Source organism: Amblyomma mixtum, chromosome 10 (genome assembly GCF_055824585.1).
Source record: "Amblyomma mixtum isolate Tamu chromosome 10, ASM5582458v1, whole genome shotgun sequence".
NCBI lineage: Eukaryota > Metazoa > Arthropoda > Arachnida > Ixodida > Ixodidae > Amblyomma > Amblyomma mixtum.
This window is the reverse complement of record NC_143021.1, coordinates 149,763,929-149,778,596: the sequence shown is the minus strand read 5'-3', so window position 1 is coordinate 149,778,596 and position 14,668 is coordinate 149,763,929. Positions and strand designations below refer to the sequence as shown.

General features: G+C 44.4%; 1 protein-coding gene across 2 annotated transcripts in view; it reads left to right on the top strand.

The window, feature by feature from the left end:
- LOC149327340 (nose resistant to fluoxetine protein 6-like) overlaps nucleotides 1–13,138 on the top strand; it is a 73,314-nt gene extending 60,176 nt beyond the window's left edge. For both annotated transcript variants that reach the window (XM_089563461.1, XM_089563460.1), the window contains 5 exons: nucleotides 335–460; nucleotides 4,769–4,889; nucleotides 8,638–8,827; nucleotides 8,993–9,135; nucleotides 12,629–13,138. In XM_089563461.1, coding sequence (XP_089419587.1) covers nucleotides 335–460; nucleotides 4,769–4,889; nucleotides 8,638–8,827; nucleotides 8,993–9,135; nucleotides 12,629–12,844 — 796 coding nt within the window. In that variant the 3' untranslated portion in view covers nucleotides 12,845–13,138. The remainder of the gene's footprint in view (nucleotides 1–334; nucleotides 461–4,768; nucleotides 4,890–8,637; nucleotides 8,828–8,992; nucleotides 9,136–12,628) is intronic.
- Nucleotides 13,139–14,668: the final 1,530 nt, after the last annotated feature.

The window sequence follows — 14,668 nt, the reverse complement described above, 5'->3', positions numbered from 1 at the left end:
AGCAGTTTTCTTTGTAACCTGTCATGAGTGTTATTTAAACTTTTTAGCCAAGTACTGCACGTAATTTTCTGAAGAAATCTTTTTCCACACTGCGCTTTGTTTTGTGTTGTTTAATATTGCGTCATGTATTTTGAAACTGTCTCCCATGATTATCGCTTTTACATTGTTATTTCAGTTGTGTGAACACCTTCTCTGTTAATGTTTTTGTGACGTCCTTAAAAAAGAAAACCAACCTGTCCTCAGTCCTGCAAAAGCCTGGAAATAGCCTAGCAGTATGTTCCAAAGAAAAACAAAAATAAAATATTTTAACGCCCCCCACATTACTTCTCCACAGCCGGAAAACGCTGGCCATGGGAGCTTTCACCCTTCTGGCGCTGCTCAGCTTTGCTGTTGTTGTCTGGACGCTGGCCAGTCATCCTGACATTCAGCCATTCGTCATCATTCCTGGCACCACACCACAGTAAGCGTCTCTCTTTCTGTCTGTGAGTCCATATACCGAACTGCTTGCCTGCCTGCCTCTCCGTGCTTCTGCCTGCCTCTGAAGGCCTTTACTTGCTTCTTTCCGCTACCTCTGCCTCCTTGCCTCCTTTCCTAAATTTTTTAGCATATCTACATACTTGCATCTGCATGCCTGCCTTTCTGCCCATCTACTCCTTCCGGACCAATCGCATGTTTTATCTTTTTCAGACAGCGTTCCTGCCTGCTTGCCTGTCTCTGCTTGCTTGCTCAACCTCGTCAAATTTTATTTATTTATTTATTTATTTATTTATTTATTTATTTATTTATTTATTTATTTCGGATACTTTCCAGGCCCGAAGGCATTACAGAAAGGAGTGGTAAGATACATAAAATGAACAGTGCATGTTATATAGAATATTATTTACAAAACGGCAGAAAATACAGTTGTCTTGAAATTGCAGATGTCAGAAATGGCAGCGATGGAGGGAGGAAGGTCGCTCCAGTCTGCGCTCGTTTTGGGAATGAATGAATTATGGCACATTTTTGTTCTGGAAAATGGAACAGCAACTTTAAACATGTGGTAAGAACGGGACGATATGTATGATGGGCGAGCAAAAAGATGATCCTTTAATACAGGGTTGTAATGATACATTCTATGGAAAAGACAGAGTCGAAAACATTTACGGCGTGAGGAAAGGTCTGGCAGGGTAAGGGTGTTTTTCATGGAAGTAATGCTGGCATGACGGGAATAGTTAGATAAGATTAAACGTGCTGCGCGGTTTTGAATGGATTCAAGTGTGTTGATTAATGTGATTTGACTGGGATCCCATACTGCGCAAGCATATTCTAGCTTCGGCCGCACTAATGTTTTGTAAAGTGTTAGTTTTATTGGTAGAGGCGCAGCAGAAAAATTTCGTCGTAAATATCTAAGAACCCGGTTAGCGTTATTAGTGACATGCTCAACGTGCATATGCCATGATAGGTTACATGAAATATGAGCACCTAGGTATCTGTATGACTTGACGGATTCAAGGGAAGTGCCGCGAAGAAAGTAAGTTCGCGTGTTGTCAGTGATGTTAGTGCGACGCGATACATGCATTTTTTTTACATTTGCTAGCATTTAGTTGCATGATCCATTTATCGCACCAGTTAGATATGATTGTAAGGTCTTCTTGAAGCTTAATAGAGTCACTGTGGTCAGTTATTGTGCGATAAATGACGCAATCATCTGCGAAAAGCCTGATAGATGAATGGGAAATGCATTTAGGTAGGTCGTTAATGTACATAAGGAAGAGAAGAGGTCCCAGTACCGATCCCTGGGGTCGGTTGTCCACTTTGCTTGTCCACTCGCCAACCAAAAAATTCAGGGGGCACTTTGGCTCTCTTAAGTGTTGCAAGGCGAAAGCCTTTCCTTGCGCACTGGTTTGCATTGATTTGTTTTTTTTTTTACTTTTTTTAATTTTAGGTTATTTATTCGTTGCTTTTTAACTTTTTCTTCTCATTTTTTTTCATTTTTTATTTCTTTACTTTTTCATTTTTTTTTGCTTTTTAATTTTTCTTCCACTGAAGGGAGAAAGACGGGAGTGAACGAAGACACCGTATTCACTAGACGCGCCTTTATTTTTTCCAAACCATCGAGCTGGCATGGCGGAGAGGTTAGCGTGGTCGTCTCGCACTCCGGAGACCCTGGTTAGATTCCCCAACTCGGCTAATTTACTCTCGGTCTTATTCATTTGTTTATTGTACTTGGACATCACTATACCATCCCTTTAATTGGTTGCATGGTTTACTAACCAAAGTACAATTGGCCCCGTTTGAAATTCGCGCACTGTGACGTCACGACCATTTCGACCAATTGAAAAGCGTGACATTTCTGTCGACATCTACCGCTTACAACGATGAGGCATTAAAGGTTTCCGCCTTATTAATTGCCCGCCCACTCGACCGCTTTTTATGCTTACCTGCCCGACTGTTTTGTAGCGAGAGCTACACTACGTCAACCGCTTCCCGAAGTCAGCGTGGCGGTTTTTCGGGAAAGGGAATACACAGTAACTGTATCACATATCTCTATGTACACCCGCGCCGCACCATATAGGACGGCATAAACAGTGGGATCAAAGAAATTTTTTATGGTTTATGAGGGTTTAACGTCCCAAAGCGACTCAGGCAATGAGGGATGCCGTTGAGAAGGGCTCCTTAAAACTCGACCAGCTCGGGTTCTTTAACGAACACACACATTGCACGTGACACGGACCTCTAGAATTTAGCCGCCATCGAAATTCTAGCTGCCCGCATCGTCAGTTGGGCGCATTCATGGAGTGTCCTCGGAGATGCGACGGGTATATATATCACAACGATACGCGGCCTGTGGTAGAAATGGACAGCTCGGAGAAAGCTAGGGATCGTCGTAGCAACGAAGGCCAGACGAGGCGGTGAGCCTAAGAGACCGAGGAAGAGCGCGCTAAGCGTCTCGATAAGTTACGTAAGGACGACGCGGCTAGACGGGCCCGCTTAGCCGACGACAGTGCATCTAGATCATCATCATCATCATTTATTTTCCCTTAAGGGCCCAGGGTTGGGCATTACATAAGGGGGGAGGGGGGTAACGAGTAATGTATGCACGTGGTCATCTAATTATACAGCGAAATTAAAAGCAGAGAGGCAGGTAACGTTATACATTTCTATGGAACCGTTGGTAATGAAAGGACAATAAAAAACGATGAAAAGAACACCCATACCATTCATTTCCACATGTGTTTACAAGACATTCAATACAGTTTTATATGCACAATTCTTACAAAGAAAGAGCAAAAACATACAAGGAAAAGCAGAAATAATGACATGTATATGGGCTCAGGGAAGAGCTACGAAGCGAAATTCGCGTTTGATATGAGTCAAGCAGGAAATGTTTACTGATAATGAGGTTATTTGGCGAAGTGAGCTGATATTAGCTGCCTGAATTTAGAGTTGTCACGTTCTCGGACTATTGGTTCAGGGATTGAATTCCCTTCTTCAATAGCCAAGGGCAAGAACGACTTATTAATTGCGTTTGTCGAACCAGTTACGCGCTGCACGCTCACAGAATTGAAAAGACGACGTGATGTTCGTACAGGTCGTACTAAAAGGAAGGTTCTCAGGTCAGGGCGATTATAATATAGACTATGAAGTAGGCACAGCCGCGAAATCTTCCTTCGATGAGCTAATGAGTCAAGGCTATCATTTTCGGAACAGATGAAGCGAGCCGCCTGATTCTGAATGTTTTCAAGTGATTCAATTAGATACTGCTGGTGAGGGCTCCAAACTGCGCTGTCCTATTCAAGTTTCGGTCTAACGTACCTCTTTCAGGCCTGGCGACAGATGAAGATGAATCGAGCTCTGCGTCTCTGAAAGAAGCTAGGCTCTCGCTACTGTATCCGGTTTAACCGCAGCAAAACCACAGCCACTTTTTTTCTGTGTTTTCATCGTTACTGGCTCATCTGTTTGCCTCTATATATTCCTCGAACGTCCTCCTTCTCACACACTAGATGCTCCGCATTCGTGCGTTAGCAAAGGTGCCCTTTGCATGCTTGCGTACATGCTTGCGTACATACACACATTCTGCTTGCTTGCCTGTCACTTTATGCCTGCCTGCATACTCGCTTTCCTACCCGCCTTCTCGCTACGTAACTTTTCCGCATTTTTACTTCTCCCTTACAGCTTGCTTGCGTTTCTGTGCGCGCCTAGCAGCCTGCCTGCTTGCCCGCCTGACTGCTAGTCCTTATTCTTGTCCGCCTATCCGCTTGGCTGCCTCTGTCTGCCCATCTACCAGATTTATTATGACTGATTCCAAGAACCAACAAGCCGAACTTCATGCCTTATTTCTTTCCTAAATGTATATAATGGTGGACGGTAAATCAAACGCCAAAAGCTGAACGAAAGAGTCCACATTCAGCAGTGTTTTGAAAAGCTATGGCACCTGTCAGTTCTATGAGCACGCGCACTGTTCAAAAGAGTTCATCATTGAGTACAGAGTGAAAAATGTCCTGTGTGTCGAGAGAAAACGTCCAGGTGGAACCTTGAGTCCTGCTACCACACTGGCAGAGTCACGGATGCCGTAGGGGTCATACCAAGGGTTGCTTGGTTATCTGGGTCGGCCATCTTTCAATAAAACATCAGTTGTTAGTACAGTGTTGTCCTGTGTACTTCCACTTCTCGTGTTCCCGGTTTTCATGCTGGTTTCATTATGTTCGGTGTACTCCTGAGGTACAACGGAACGAGGAGTACCCGTTCCACGTGCACATAATCTGTGGGGTGATGTGCCCTTTTGCAGGGGGACAGTACAGACCATAAGTGATCTTTACCAGCGGCCCTTCTGTCACGGCATATGTTACTTCAGCGGTTGCATCACGTGTCTCCTCGTTGACAACTTCAGAGAGAAGAAAATTTCCAAGGTGGGCATTGGTGTAAGAGGCCGTCATTATTACGATGAAAAAATGGCTACGCAGCGGTCCAAGCTGCCATCTACGTCATCGACTCGCTTGTTATATTTTTAACTTTTTCGATCTTGCATTGTCAGTCAAAAATAACAATTTGCATCCTTGTAAAAATTTGCAGAAAGATATTTCAATGCATAAACTTGTCTTATTCTCGAAATGCTTGAGCAGTCAGCGCGCATTTCGATACCATCAAGTTTCTTAATGTTTGCTCTTTATTGTTTTTAGACATCAGCTAAATATAAATGACCACAAATTAGAATGATTATACCTACTTGATTTTACTACACCCTTACCGTCTACCGAGTGTATTCCAGCAGTGAAGAAAACTTAGGGCTTCAGCCACTGGCGACGGCAAGACAAATTGTTCTAGTGTGTACTAGAAGCGTTAAAATTTGTAGAACCTGTTTTTTCTGGGAACAACTAAAAACAAAGTGACAGGACTTTTATTTTACGCAAGCATAGTCTAAATCGCTCGCTAGTTGGGGAACCGCAATATGTGTGCTTTTGGGCATGAAACTACATTATGCTACGCTTCTGTGCGCTGAAAAGGGCTGCACAAAGCCCTCTATAGAAGCGGGTCTGGGACAGGCAGTGTAAGCGAATACCAGCAGCTGAATACCGCGTCGCGCCCGGCTGGGAAGAGCGCTTTCTAACCACGAAATTATGAGAAGCGGGCGCCCTTCGAACCGCTCTAGCTTTGGAAACAATCTACGTAACCTGACCTAAGAGTGAATTTGGCCACTGCGCCATTTTTTGCGAAGCCGGCTATGTGGTGTAGCTAAGTTCATCGCGATATCATCGCGTCCTGATAAAACAACCGAATTCAGATAATGTCACGATGCCACGCTGATTAACTCAGGTTGAAATGGTCTGGTAAGTAAACCATAACTTTAAAGGGAGAATTAGTTGAAGCGTTGAAAACTTAATTAGAGTGTTGGTTTCTGATTTGTTACTGCTTGCGGCCAGCAGCCGAGGCCTGCTGCTCGAAAGGAACTGTATTCGTGCCGTCGATTGTTATTTTTGAAGCTTGAAGCTTCATTTTTGTGAATTTTTGTGAAGCCTCTTTTATTGCCCGATTGGTCTGTTTGATCACTGCCGAGTGCATGGCCCGTCAGCAGTAGAGTAAACTGCCATTTTTGTCAACATTTACCGAACGTGCTAGAAATGTCCTTTCAATGAGTTAATGGGACACTGAAGAGAAATGGCTGACGAAGCAGTACAGGCGCATTATTCCTCGGAAACTTCCCACGCGTTTTCAGACCGGGAAGGTGGCCACATTGTTGGGAAAATCAAAACCCAAATTTCTGATAGCTTCCCACATTCATATCGGCCGCGGAACATGGTGACAGACGCGTCATGATTCTGAAGCCTCTTCCCCGGATCTCTCTGTCCAACCAGACCGCGAATATTAAGCTTGCGTCCAGTGATGCCGACCACAGCGAGACGGCGACGACGGCAGGTGGGTGTGGATTGCAGTTACTCGTGCACTTTCACGCTTTTATATTGAGCCATTTTCTGTCGTCAGACGTAATCCACCAAGAGCGTGGGTTTGTCGTTCAAGAATCAGTGTCCCGTGCACAAGTGGATGTCGCCAGGTTGGTGTTTTCGTCGGCGAAGATTGCGTGTCAGGCGGGCAGAACTATTTGGCGTTAGGTGTTTTTCCTCGTCAAGAGGGAGCAGTACGCACTCTTCTGCTGCGTCTTCTTTGTCTCCAAGCACTGCTCGTGAAATGTTTGGTCTTTGCGAGTGAAGAATTCGTGTACCGTACATCTTGGAATGAACTTTCGTTCCTGTTTTCAGCGAGGAACACTGCACAGAAAGCCAGTGCAGCAAAGCTTTGCTGGACTCTTTTTCGCATCGTGTCAAGTTAATTCAGTGCTCGTCGGTGTCAGTTGTTAATGTCAAGAACAAGAGTGGAAGACGCGTTCTGGAGCAGACAAGTAGTATTCGTGAAATAAAAGACGGCTTCAAGCAAAAAGTTCTCTCCGTCGGCGTCCCTCCGTTTGAGTCCACACGCGCCTCAACCATTCTTTATAATTTATGTCGTCTGGTAGTCTGGGAGCGCTGAACCTGCTTCCCTATCACGTGGTTCTCTTTGTATTTCGCGGGTTTTCTTTTAAGGCAAATAAAAGAAGCTGCATCAGTGCTAATTGGTTGCAAACAAGGCAACCGGTTATTTTTCTATTTGATCTACAATTGCTGCATTGACCCTTTCTTCCTAAAGTCAATAATTAAAATCTGAGCTAATTAGTATCAGCTAATTAATTACGTTCGCATAATAAAAATACTGCAGACTAGGACACGCGACTGGCAACAACCCTCAGTTGGTCTCACTGGGGCTAGGGCTCTTCGTCTCTTTTAAAAGCTTGGTTACATTTAGCTGAGACACCCTGTTGATATCGTCCACTGTTGTCACATCAGAAACTTCTACATCCTGATTTCGCAATGCTTGCATGACTGCTGAAGTTTCAGCTTTGTCCAATGCTTTCTCGTAATCAATGAACGCTACATATAAGTGTTGGTCATATTCTGCGCATTTCTCTATGACCGGTCTAGTAATGGTAATATTTTATTGCGACTCCTCACCTTGAGCCCACTTGTTGAGGCTGTCGGGTTATTTTCAAAACAGAAAAACTTTTTACTATGCAAAATTCACTGAGGCGGAGCATTATTTCGACGGGACGCAATAATCGTGTCTTAATTTCCTGAGTGGCAGTACCTTGTGGCGTGCATGCTTGCTAATCTGCGCACCAATGACTCACACAACGCGTTAAAAAAATTGTCAGCACACTGCACATAAGACACGGTATCAGTATGAGAGCGCTTCGCCGACGCAGCTTGCCCATTGCCGTCCAAATAGCCCTTTACGAAGAAGCGATGGACCAATTGTGGCGGGCGGAGAACTCACGTCACCAGGCGTAGTTGGGAGAATCCGACCGCGAGTGGTGTCGCATGCGTACATCACTTATAAGAAATTGTTTGGCTTGACAGAGCTCCGTTTGCGCTAAAACTGAACTTATTGTATCACGCCACGCTAATGTATTAGTGTAGATAGGCTCAATATTGCTCTTTAGCGTCACTTTAAGGTACCCTGTTTGGTTCAAGCAACACATTACCTACGGATGTGAAGCGTTAAAATTCTGGGCAGCTCCACTGTACCGCCCGTTAAAGAACTCAGTGTCGAAATAAATTTAGACCTCCTCTACTATGTTCCTCATTGTTAGCAATGTTGCTTCGGCAAGTAAAAATTCATTCATCCATATTACCCATTTCTAAACTATATTTCCTCAACGAATGTGGTTTCCAGCAACTTTTACGTTGTGTTACCCGCACCCTCCCTTCCACTTCTGGTCACTGTACTAATTGTATCATCAAATCTAAGCTAGCAGCAGCTCCTCTAACATTCTGCTGTTCGTGCTTTTGTCTTCTTTTTCTCTGCCGGAGATAACAATCACGAATCATTCTTCCCTTTGGGATGCATTGTCGCCTAGTAGTTGACTCGTCATGGCACAGTTTTGGATTTTAATTCTTCAATGTTTCCATAAGTGGGCAAGGTTAGTGGTGGAAGGCACGCAAACAAATTCAGAGCTTGAAATTCCTTTAGGCCTTAGCCAGACCAATTGCATCCTGAAGGTAGCTGCTGTGCGATCTTCAGCACTGGCTGTTCTTATTTGTGTTTTTCATTCATTTTTTTTTTGGTCAGGCCGTGGAGTTCACGGGATGGTGCGTAGCTGTCATCGGCATGCTGTGCTGTTTCTTCATGAAGTTCGCCTGGTACAAGAGCCCGCATCCCACCTCCGAGGCCGGAACTATGTTTGCTGTGTTTGCAGACCGCTTTCTATGGTCCGTCGCCTTAGCCTGGATCACTCTGACCTGTTCTACGGGCCGAGGCGGTGAGACGGCTGGAACCCATGCGTATATAGGAAATTATGGAAGAGCTCAGGAAAGATAAAGCTAGCAATTGGTTAACGCCTACATATTTTAGCCATTCAATGGCATGTTACCCATCTTTTCCGCCAGCGCGAAGGGGAGCCTTTATGTGAGTTTTTTTCTTCCAGGTGTTTTCGCTCGATTCCTCTCCTGCGACGTATTCGTACCGCTGAGCAGGCTGTCGTTCGGCGTCTACATCATCCACCTGCCATTCATAGAGCTCGTACAGTTCGTCTCCAGGGAGCGCCTATTCTGGTCGCACTTCAATCAGGTAAGCGCTCGCACGCTGCGGATGCAGAAAACCTGTCGCATTGAGCGGAAACCCCTCAACAGTCATAATATGCATATCATCAATTTTCTCTCAGAAAAGCAGGCATAAAGTGCGGAGAAGGTGGGCGTTTAAATAATAACATCACAGCTTTACCTGTTTTCATTCTGGCGTGTTGTTTTAGGCTGTGTTCAAGTTCTTTATAGTCCGAAGCAACCAGAAAATTTTTCTAGTCGTTTGGCGAGCATTCTGAAGTGTACCGTCATTGACACTACATGGGCCTAAGAAGATGAGAGGAAGAGATGAAGAAAAACACAAAACTGAACCATTCTGATTCCTTGACGTCATTATAGCAATCAGTGCGAGATAAATTAATTGCTCAGTAAGGCAGATGCATGTTTTGCAATGCTATTTATCTGCATCATTTCATTTTCTTTACACGGAAGAGAAGGGGGCAATATAACTTCTATTTACTGACAAATGGAGTATGGCACTTCGAAAAGACATGAATTTCGGATTAAGGGCGATATTTGATAATTTTTTTTTAATTTTGTGTATCCGACTCCTGAAATTGTGTGCAATTCTTTATGACAAAGGTACTTAAAATAAATCAGTCATGAGCAAGAGCGAAGCTCCTGGCGCCTATGTTTTTAGACTTCAATAAAACATGGTGCTGGGCTAGTTGGTTATTCATACTTGGTAGGAAGGCAGCGCAAAAACGATAACCACAGGGGAGGACAAGACACAAAAGAACGCTACTAACAACTGGTTTATTTTCTCATCGTCACATTTATATAGCCATAAAGTCGCATGATATGTCACACTTTGCAGCGCCAGCTGTCTTAGACTAACAGATAAGAAAGATTGAAGAGGTGTTTCAATCTTTCTTATCTGTTAGTCTAAGATAGCTGGTGCTGCAAAATGTGACATGTAATGTGACTGGCTGGTTATATAAATGTGACGATGACAAAATAAATCAGTTGATAGTAGCGTTCTTTTGTGTCTTGTCCTCCCCTGTGGTAGTCGTTTTTGCGCTGCCTTCCTACCAAGTATGTTTTTAGAGCTACCGCGTACTCAAAGGAATGCACACAGCTACAGCGACGAGCTGTAATCTTGGTGTCCTCGCCTTTACTTACTATTAAGAAAAAATCTCCAGCTCAAGTTCGCTCTCTGATTAATTCTTTTATATAGTTCTTTTCGAATTGACCGCTTTGGTCTACATCTAAAGCTTGGTGACCTGCTGGCGCACTGGCGCATACACCACCACAGACCATAACTGCCGCAAAGCGTGCGAGGGCCTGCTAATCTCGGTGATGAATGGCATGATTAGTAGGTTACTAAAACTACAGAAGATCCCATTCTGTGCTGGACAAAGTATGCTGTGAAGTGCTGGCCCCTCTAACGAAAAGGGTCCAGCTTAAGATAAGGACAGCGCCGCGATGTATGGAAAGAAAAATGGTAGGCGTAACTTCAAGTGACCGGAAGCGAGCTGAGCAGGTCAGAGAACTAACACGGATAAATGAGACTACTCAAAATCAAGAGTAATAAGTTGGCTTAGTCAGGGCATGGACTATCAAGGCAGGTTAACTTCTTTTATTTAAAGGTAACGGAGTGGATTCCATGCTAAGGCAAGCGTAGGTAAGAGCTTCACAAAATTAGATGAGGGGATGAGATAAAGAAGTTTGCCCGCATGGTCTGCTCAAGAGGTCGATGTGGCTTTTTCTGGGCTGCTCCGCCGGCTTTTGACCAATAGATACCCGATATCGCAATGTAGTTTGTACATGTCAGGCTGGTCCTAGCTGCTCACCTCAAAATCTATTGCAAGAACAAGTCCTTATTATAAATGTGGATTCTCCATACGGAGTTCATATTAACCCGGCGATGTGGGTACCTTGAGGGCAGCCCATTTGTGTGTTCCGAACTACAATGAAGTTCTTAGCGTTGCAGGTACTTCAGGGCACCGTGCATGGTTGGCGTAAGATCTGATTATTGTATACAATTTTTCGTGAGTGCAAAAGACTGAAATACCTATATTTTTGTAATTGAGTAGTGGTGATTTATTGAAAATACCTCTAGGAGTAATTCGCAGTAACGTATAATATAAATTAGCAAATTAAAACAATTCATATAAGACAAAATGCAGGCAAGCTGGTGGGCACAGTTCCGTTACGGCTGATGTAGCACCGACGGCGGAATTGCGACGGCAGTCCCATGTGACATATGCACTGTACCACCCGACAAAGGACCGATGTGTGCAGCATACTGGCCCAGCCTTGTCCAGCGCAGCCACAGCCGATGTGGGATCTGCAGCAGTTTATTTGTGGGCAGCTGGAAAATGGCTTCATGAGGTTTTATCGCATAGAGCTGACATTTAAGTTTCACCTGCACTCAGGTGCCCGACAAGGAAGGGACGCGGGCGACATGCGGGTATTCCTACTTATAAACTCCGCCACAGCCGATGTGAGACTCACAGCGATTTTGAGTGGGCGGCCTCATTTGGGCTTGCCGTGGTCTTTTAAGCGTGGAGCTCACTTCTCTGTTTAATATGGCCGTGGAGCCGACGGGGTTTCGTGTAGGTTGGATGCAGAAATGTGGACTGAGTTAGCCCTTCACATATCCATGTAAAACTCTAGTTTAGGCGAGTTCGTTCATGTTGAAATAAAAGAAAAACTGGTAATGGCGAAAGAAACGAGGACGCAGAAGGCACACAGTGGCGTCAGTCCTGTCTTTTGTGTGCCTTCCGTGTCCTCGTTTCTTGCGCCATTACCGGTTTTTTATATCAAAGTAGAAGTCATGTACATTTAACACGAGACATCCATTTCGCCTTCCAGCTTAATCACCATAGCGGCTACGCGTGTGTTTGCGGGATTGCCTTAGCCCCACTTGCCCATGCTGGACCCAGGGGCTCTACATTGTGTTGCCAGGGATTATGTAAATTGCTGTGAGAAAACAATAAGCCTTCAACGAGAGCCAAATATACACCGCGAAAGTGAGGGTGAGAAAGCTTCAGTGCAGCTCGATGGCATAGGCTCTCATAAAAAATGAGTTCTACCAGATGGAGCACCGCCGCTTAACCGATGCGTGCAGTGTAGTCGTGATAGTTTTTCAGGTGATTATCTGCATTGTAGCAGGGGAGGCTAGGGAGCTTCAGCTGATAAACATAGTAGTAAACTCTGTGGTGAATCATATAAAAACGGCAGTATGTGTTTATGAGCCTGTACGGGGCTTTTGTTAAAACTTTGGAGTAGCTATTGGCGCATATGCTCTTCTCAAGGCTCTACGATCATAATAGCCTGCGCTTTGAAATCCGAGGGACCTCCTCATCAGACATTTCTAGCATGCTTGCAGAAGACAAGCGTCCGGTGCAATGCCATCGGAAAGAGGGCTTTCATCAGCATCACTTTCGCGTTGCAATTTTACTATGTGCGTGTGTACACAAATGGCAGGGCATCTTATACCGCTATCACTTAAAATGAGTTGCGCATCCTTTTTGCAGATGTCGCTGTTTTTCTCGGTGATGGCTTGGAGCTACCTGCTTTCGTACTTCTCGTACGCGGCGTGCGAGGCTCCAACCGCTGCAATCGACAGGCTGGCCTTCAGCGGGCTGAGAGGTAGCGCCAGAGAACAAATGAAGAACCAGACTAGCCTGCAGAATGGTCTGGACATCGGGGCAGATAAGCCGAAAGAAGGCATCACATTTTCTCGTTGCTGACAAGGAGGAAGTTCTTCTGGATCCCAGTGGTCTCAGCACTCTGTGACCTTGATGCGAGACGTTTCCTTGGCACCGCAACATCGGCTGCAATTTTGCTTAGGTGGGTCACAGTAGCTAGTACCTCGGCTCTCCTTCAGAAAAGCTGGTGCGTAGCTTAATATCAGTGGATTGGAATTTGGCCACCCACCTACCTTGCAATCAATCAAACATCCCGCCAAACAATAAATAAAAAATAAATTTAAAGATCTGTGTCTCTCTTCATTGCTATTCACTAGCTGACTGCGTGTTCAAAGATTTCGCGAAAGCCTTTGATAAAGTATGTAATAGCTAGCTTACTGATCAAATTACAACAACTTGACCTGGACCACCCAAAGATTCTAACCTGGCTTGAAGCACTTCTTGCAAATTGTCAACAGTTCACTGTAGTTAATGACCACACCTCGGATCAGAGTGTGGCGTACACCGGTTTCTCAAGGCTCCGAGCTCGGTTCGCATCTTGTCCTTTTTTTACGTTAAAGACCTACTTCCCTGCATTTCATTTTACATTCACCTACTCGCCGACGACTGCGGAATATGCAAGGATATAACATGCGACAGCGACATACCAACGCTGCAATCAGTCTTGAATTCCATTTCAACCTGATGTGAACCTTGGCTAATGAATCTTACAATTAACAAGTGCAGATTCATACTTGTGTGTAAAGTAACGAATAACTTGCCCTCGCATCACCCTAACAAGATGACTCTAAACTCTTTGCTCTTAAATATGCCTCCGTGTTCTCGTCACAAATGATTTACCTGGACTGTTCATGTTGCTCATGTCGTTAAAAACGTAAACAAAACGTGAATATCTCCACCGTAACTTCGTTAAAGCACTATCTTCTCAAGCTTTTACTGCACAAGACACTAATTTTGTCTAAACTCGAGTACGCAGCATCAGTATGAGATCCTTATCAGCAGAAATGGACGCACTCACTTCACGTTGTCCACAATGGTTTTTTTTCTCTCTAATTCTAACAGAACTGCAAGCATAGCTAGCATGAGAGCTAGCCTGGATCTGCCATTCCTTGTGTCTCAACGCAGAACACTTCATCTTCGCCTTTTTAAAAACTTTTTCACCATTCTTACTTGTGTGAAGGACTTATTCCACACCCATGGTACGTGTCACCATGGATGGATCACACCCATATGGTTCGAATACCATTCTGCAGAACGAAAACGTGCATACATTCGTTTTTCCCTGGACATACGACACGTGAAATGAACGGCAAGTCAAGGCGGCGTTTTGGGACCGTTTTATTTTAACGTCTGTGTGAAGGATGTGGTTCGTATTGATGAGCGTGCCAAATTCGTTTCGTGCGCTGATGGCACAAGATTGTTTTTCATGTCATATAATAGTTCATACCTGTTGCATACCGCCAATGATATCCTCTGCAATTCGCTCGATTGGTCGAGCAAAAACAGTTTAAGCACAAAACCCTAAAAATCAAAAGCTATACTGTTTTCTTCAAAAAAAACAAACCAGTAAGTTTGATTGCCGGGCTGCACTTGGGGAGCTCTAGAGTTAATATAGTAGAAGCGCACAAAGTTTTAGGAGTGCTACTGTCGCACCGCCTCACTTGGGGTGCGCACAAACAGCAACTGGTCGAAAATTTTTTTTTTTCGCTGTCGGCTTTTAATACATCGATCTCGAGTCATTTTTCCAACAAACAATAAATTTCAAGTTTTTCAGACCGTCTTTAGGTCCCACATTAACTACTGCACGTTAATTTTGGCCACGACTACAAAAAGATAACTATACTACATAGGCTCGGCTCGAAAAGA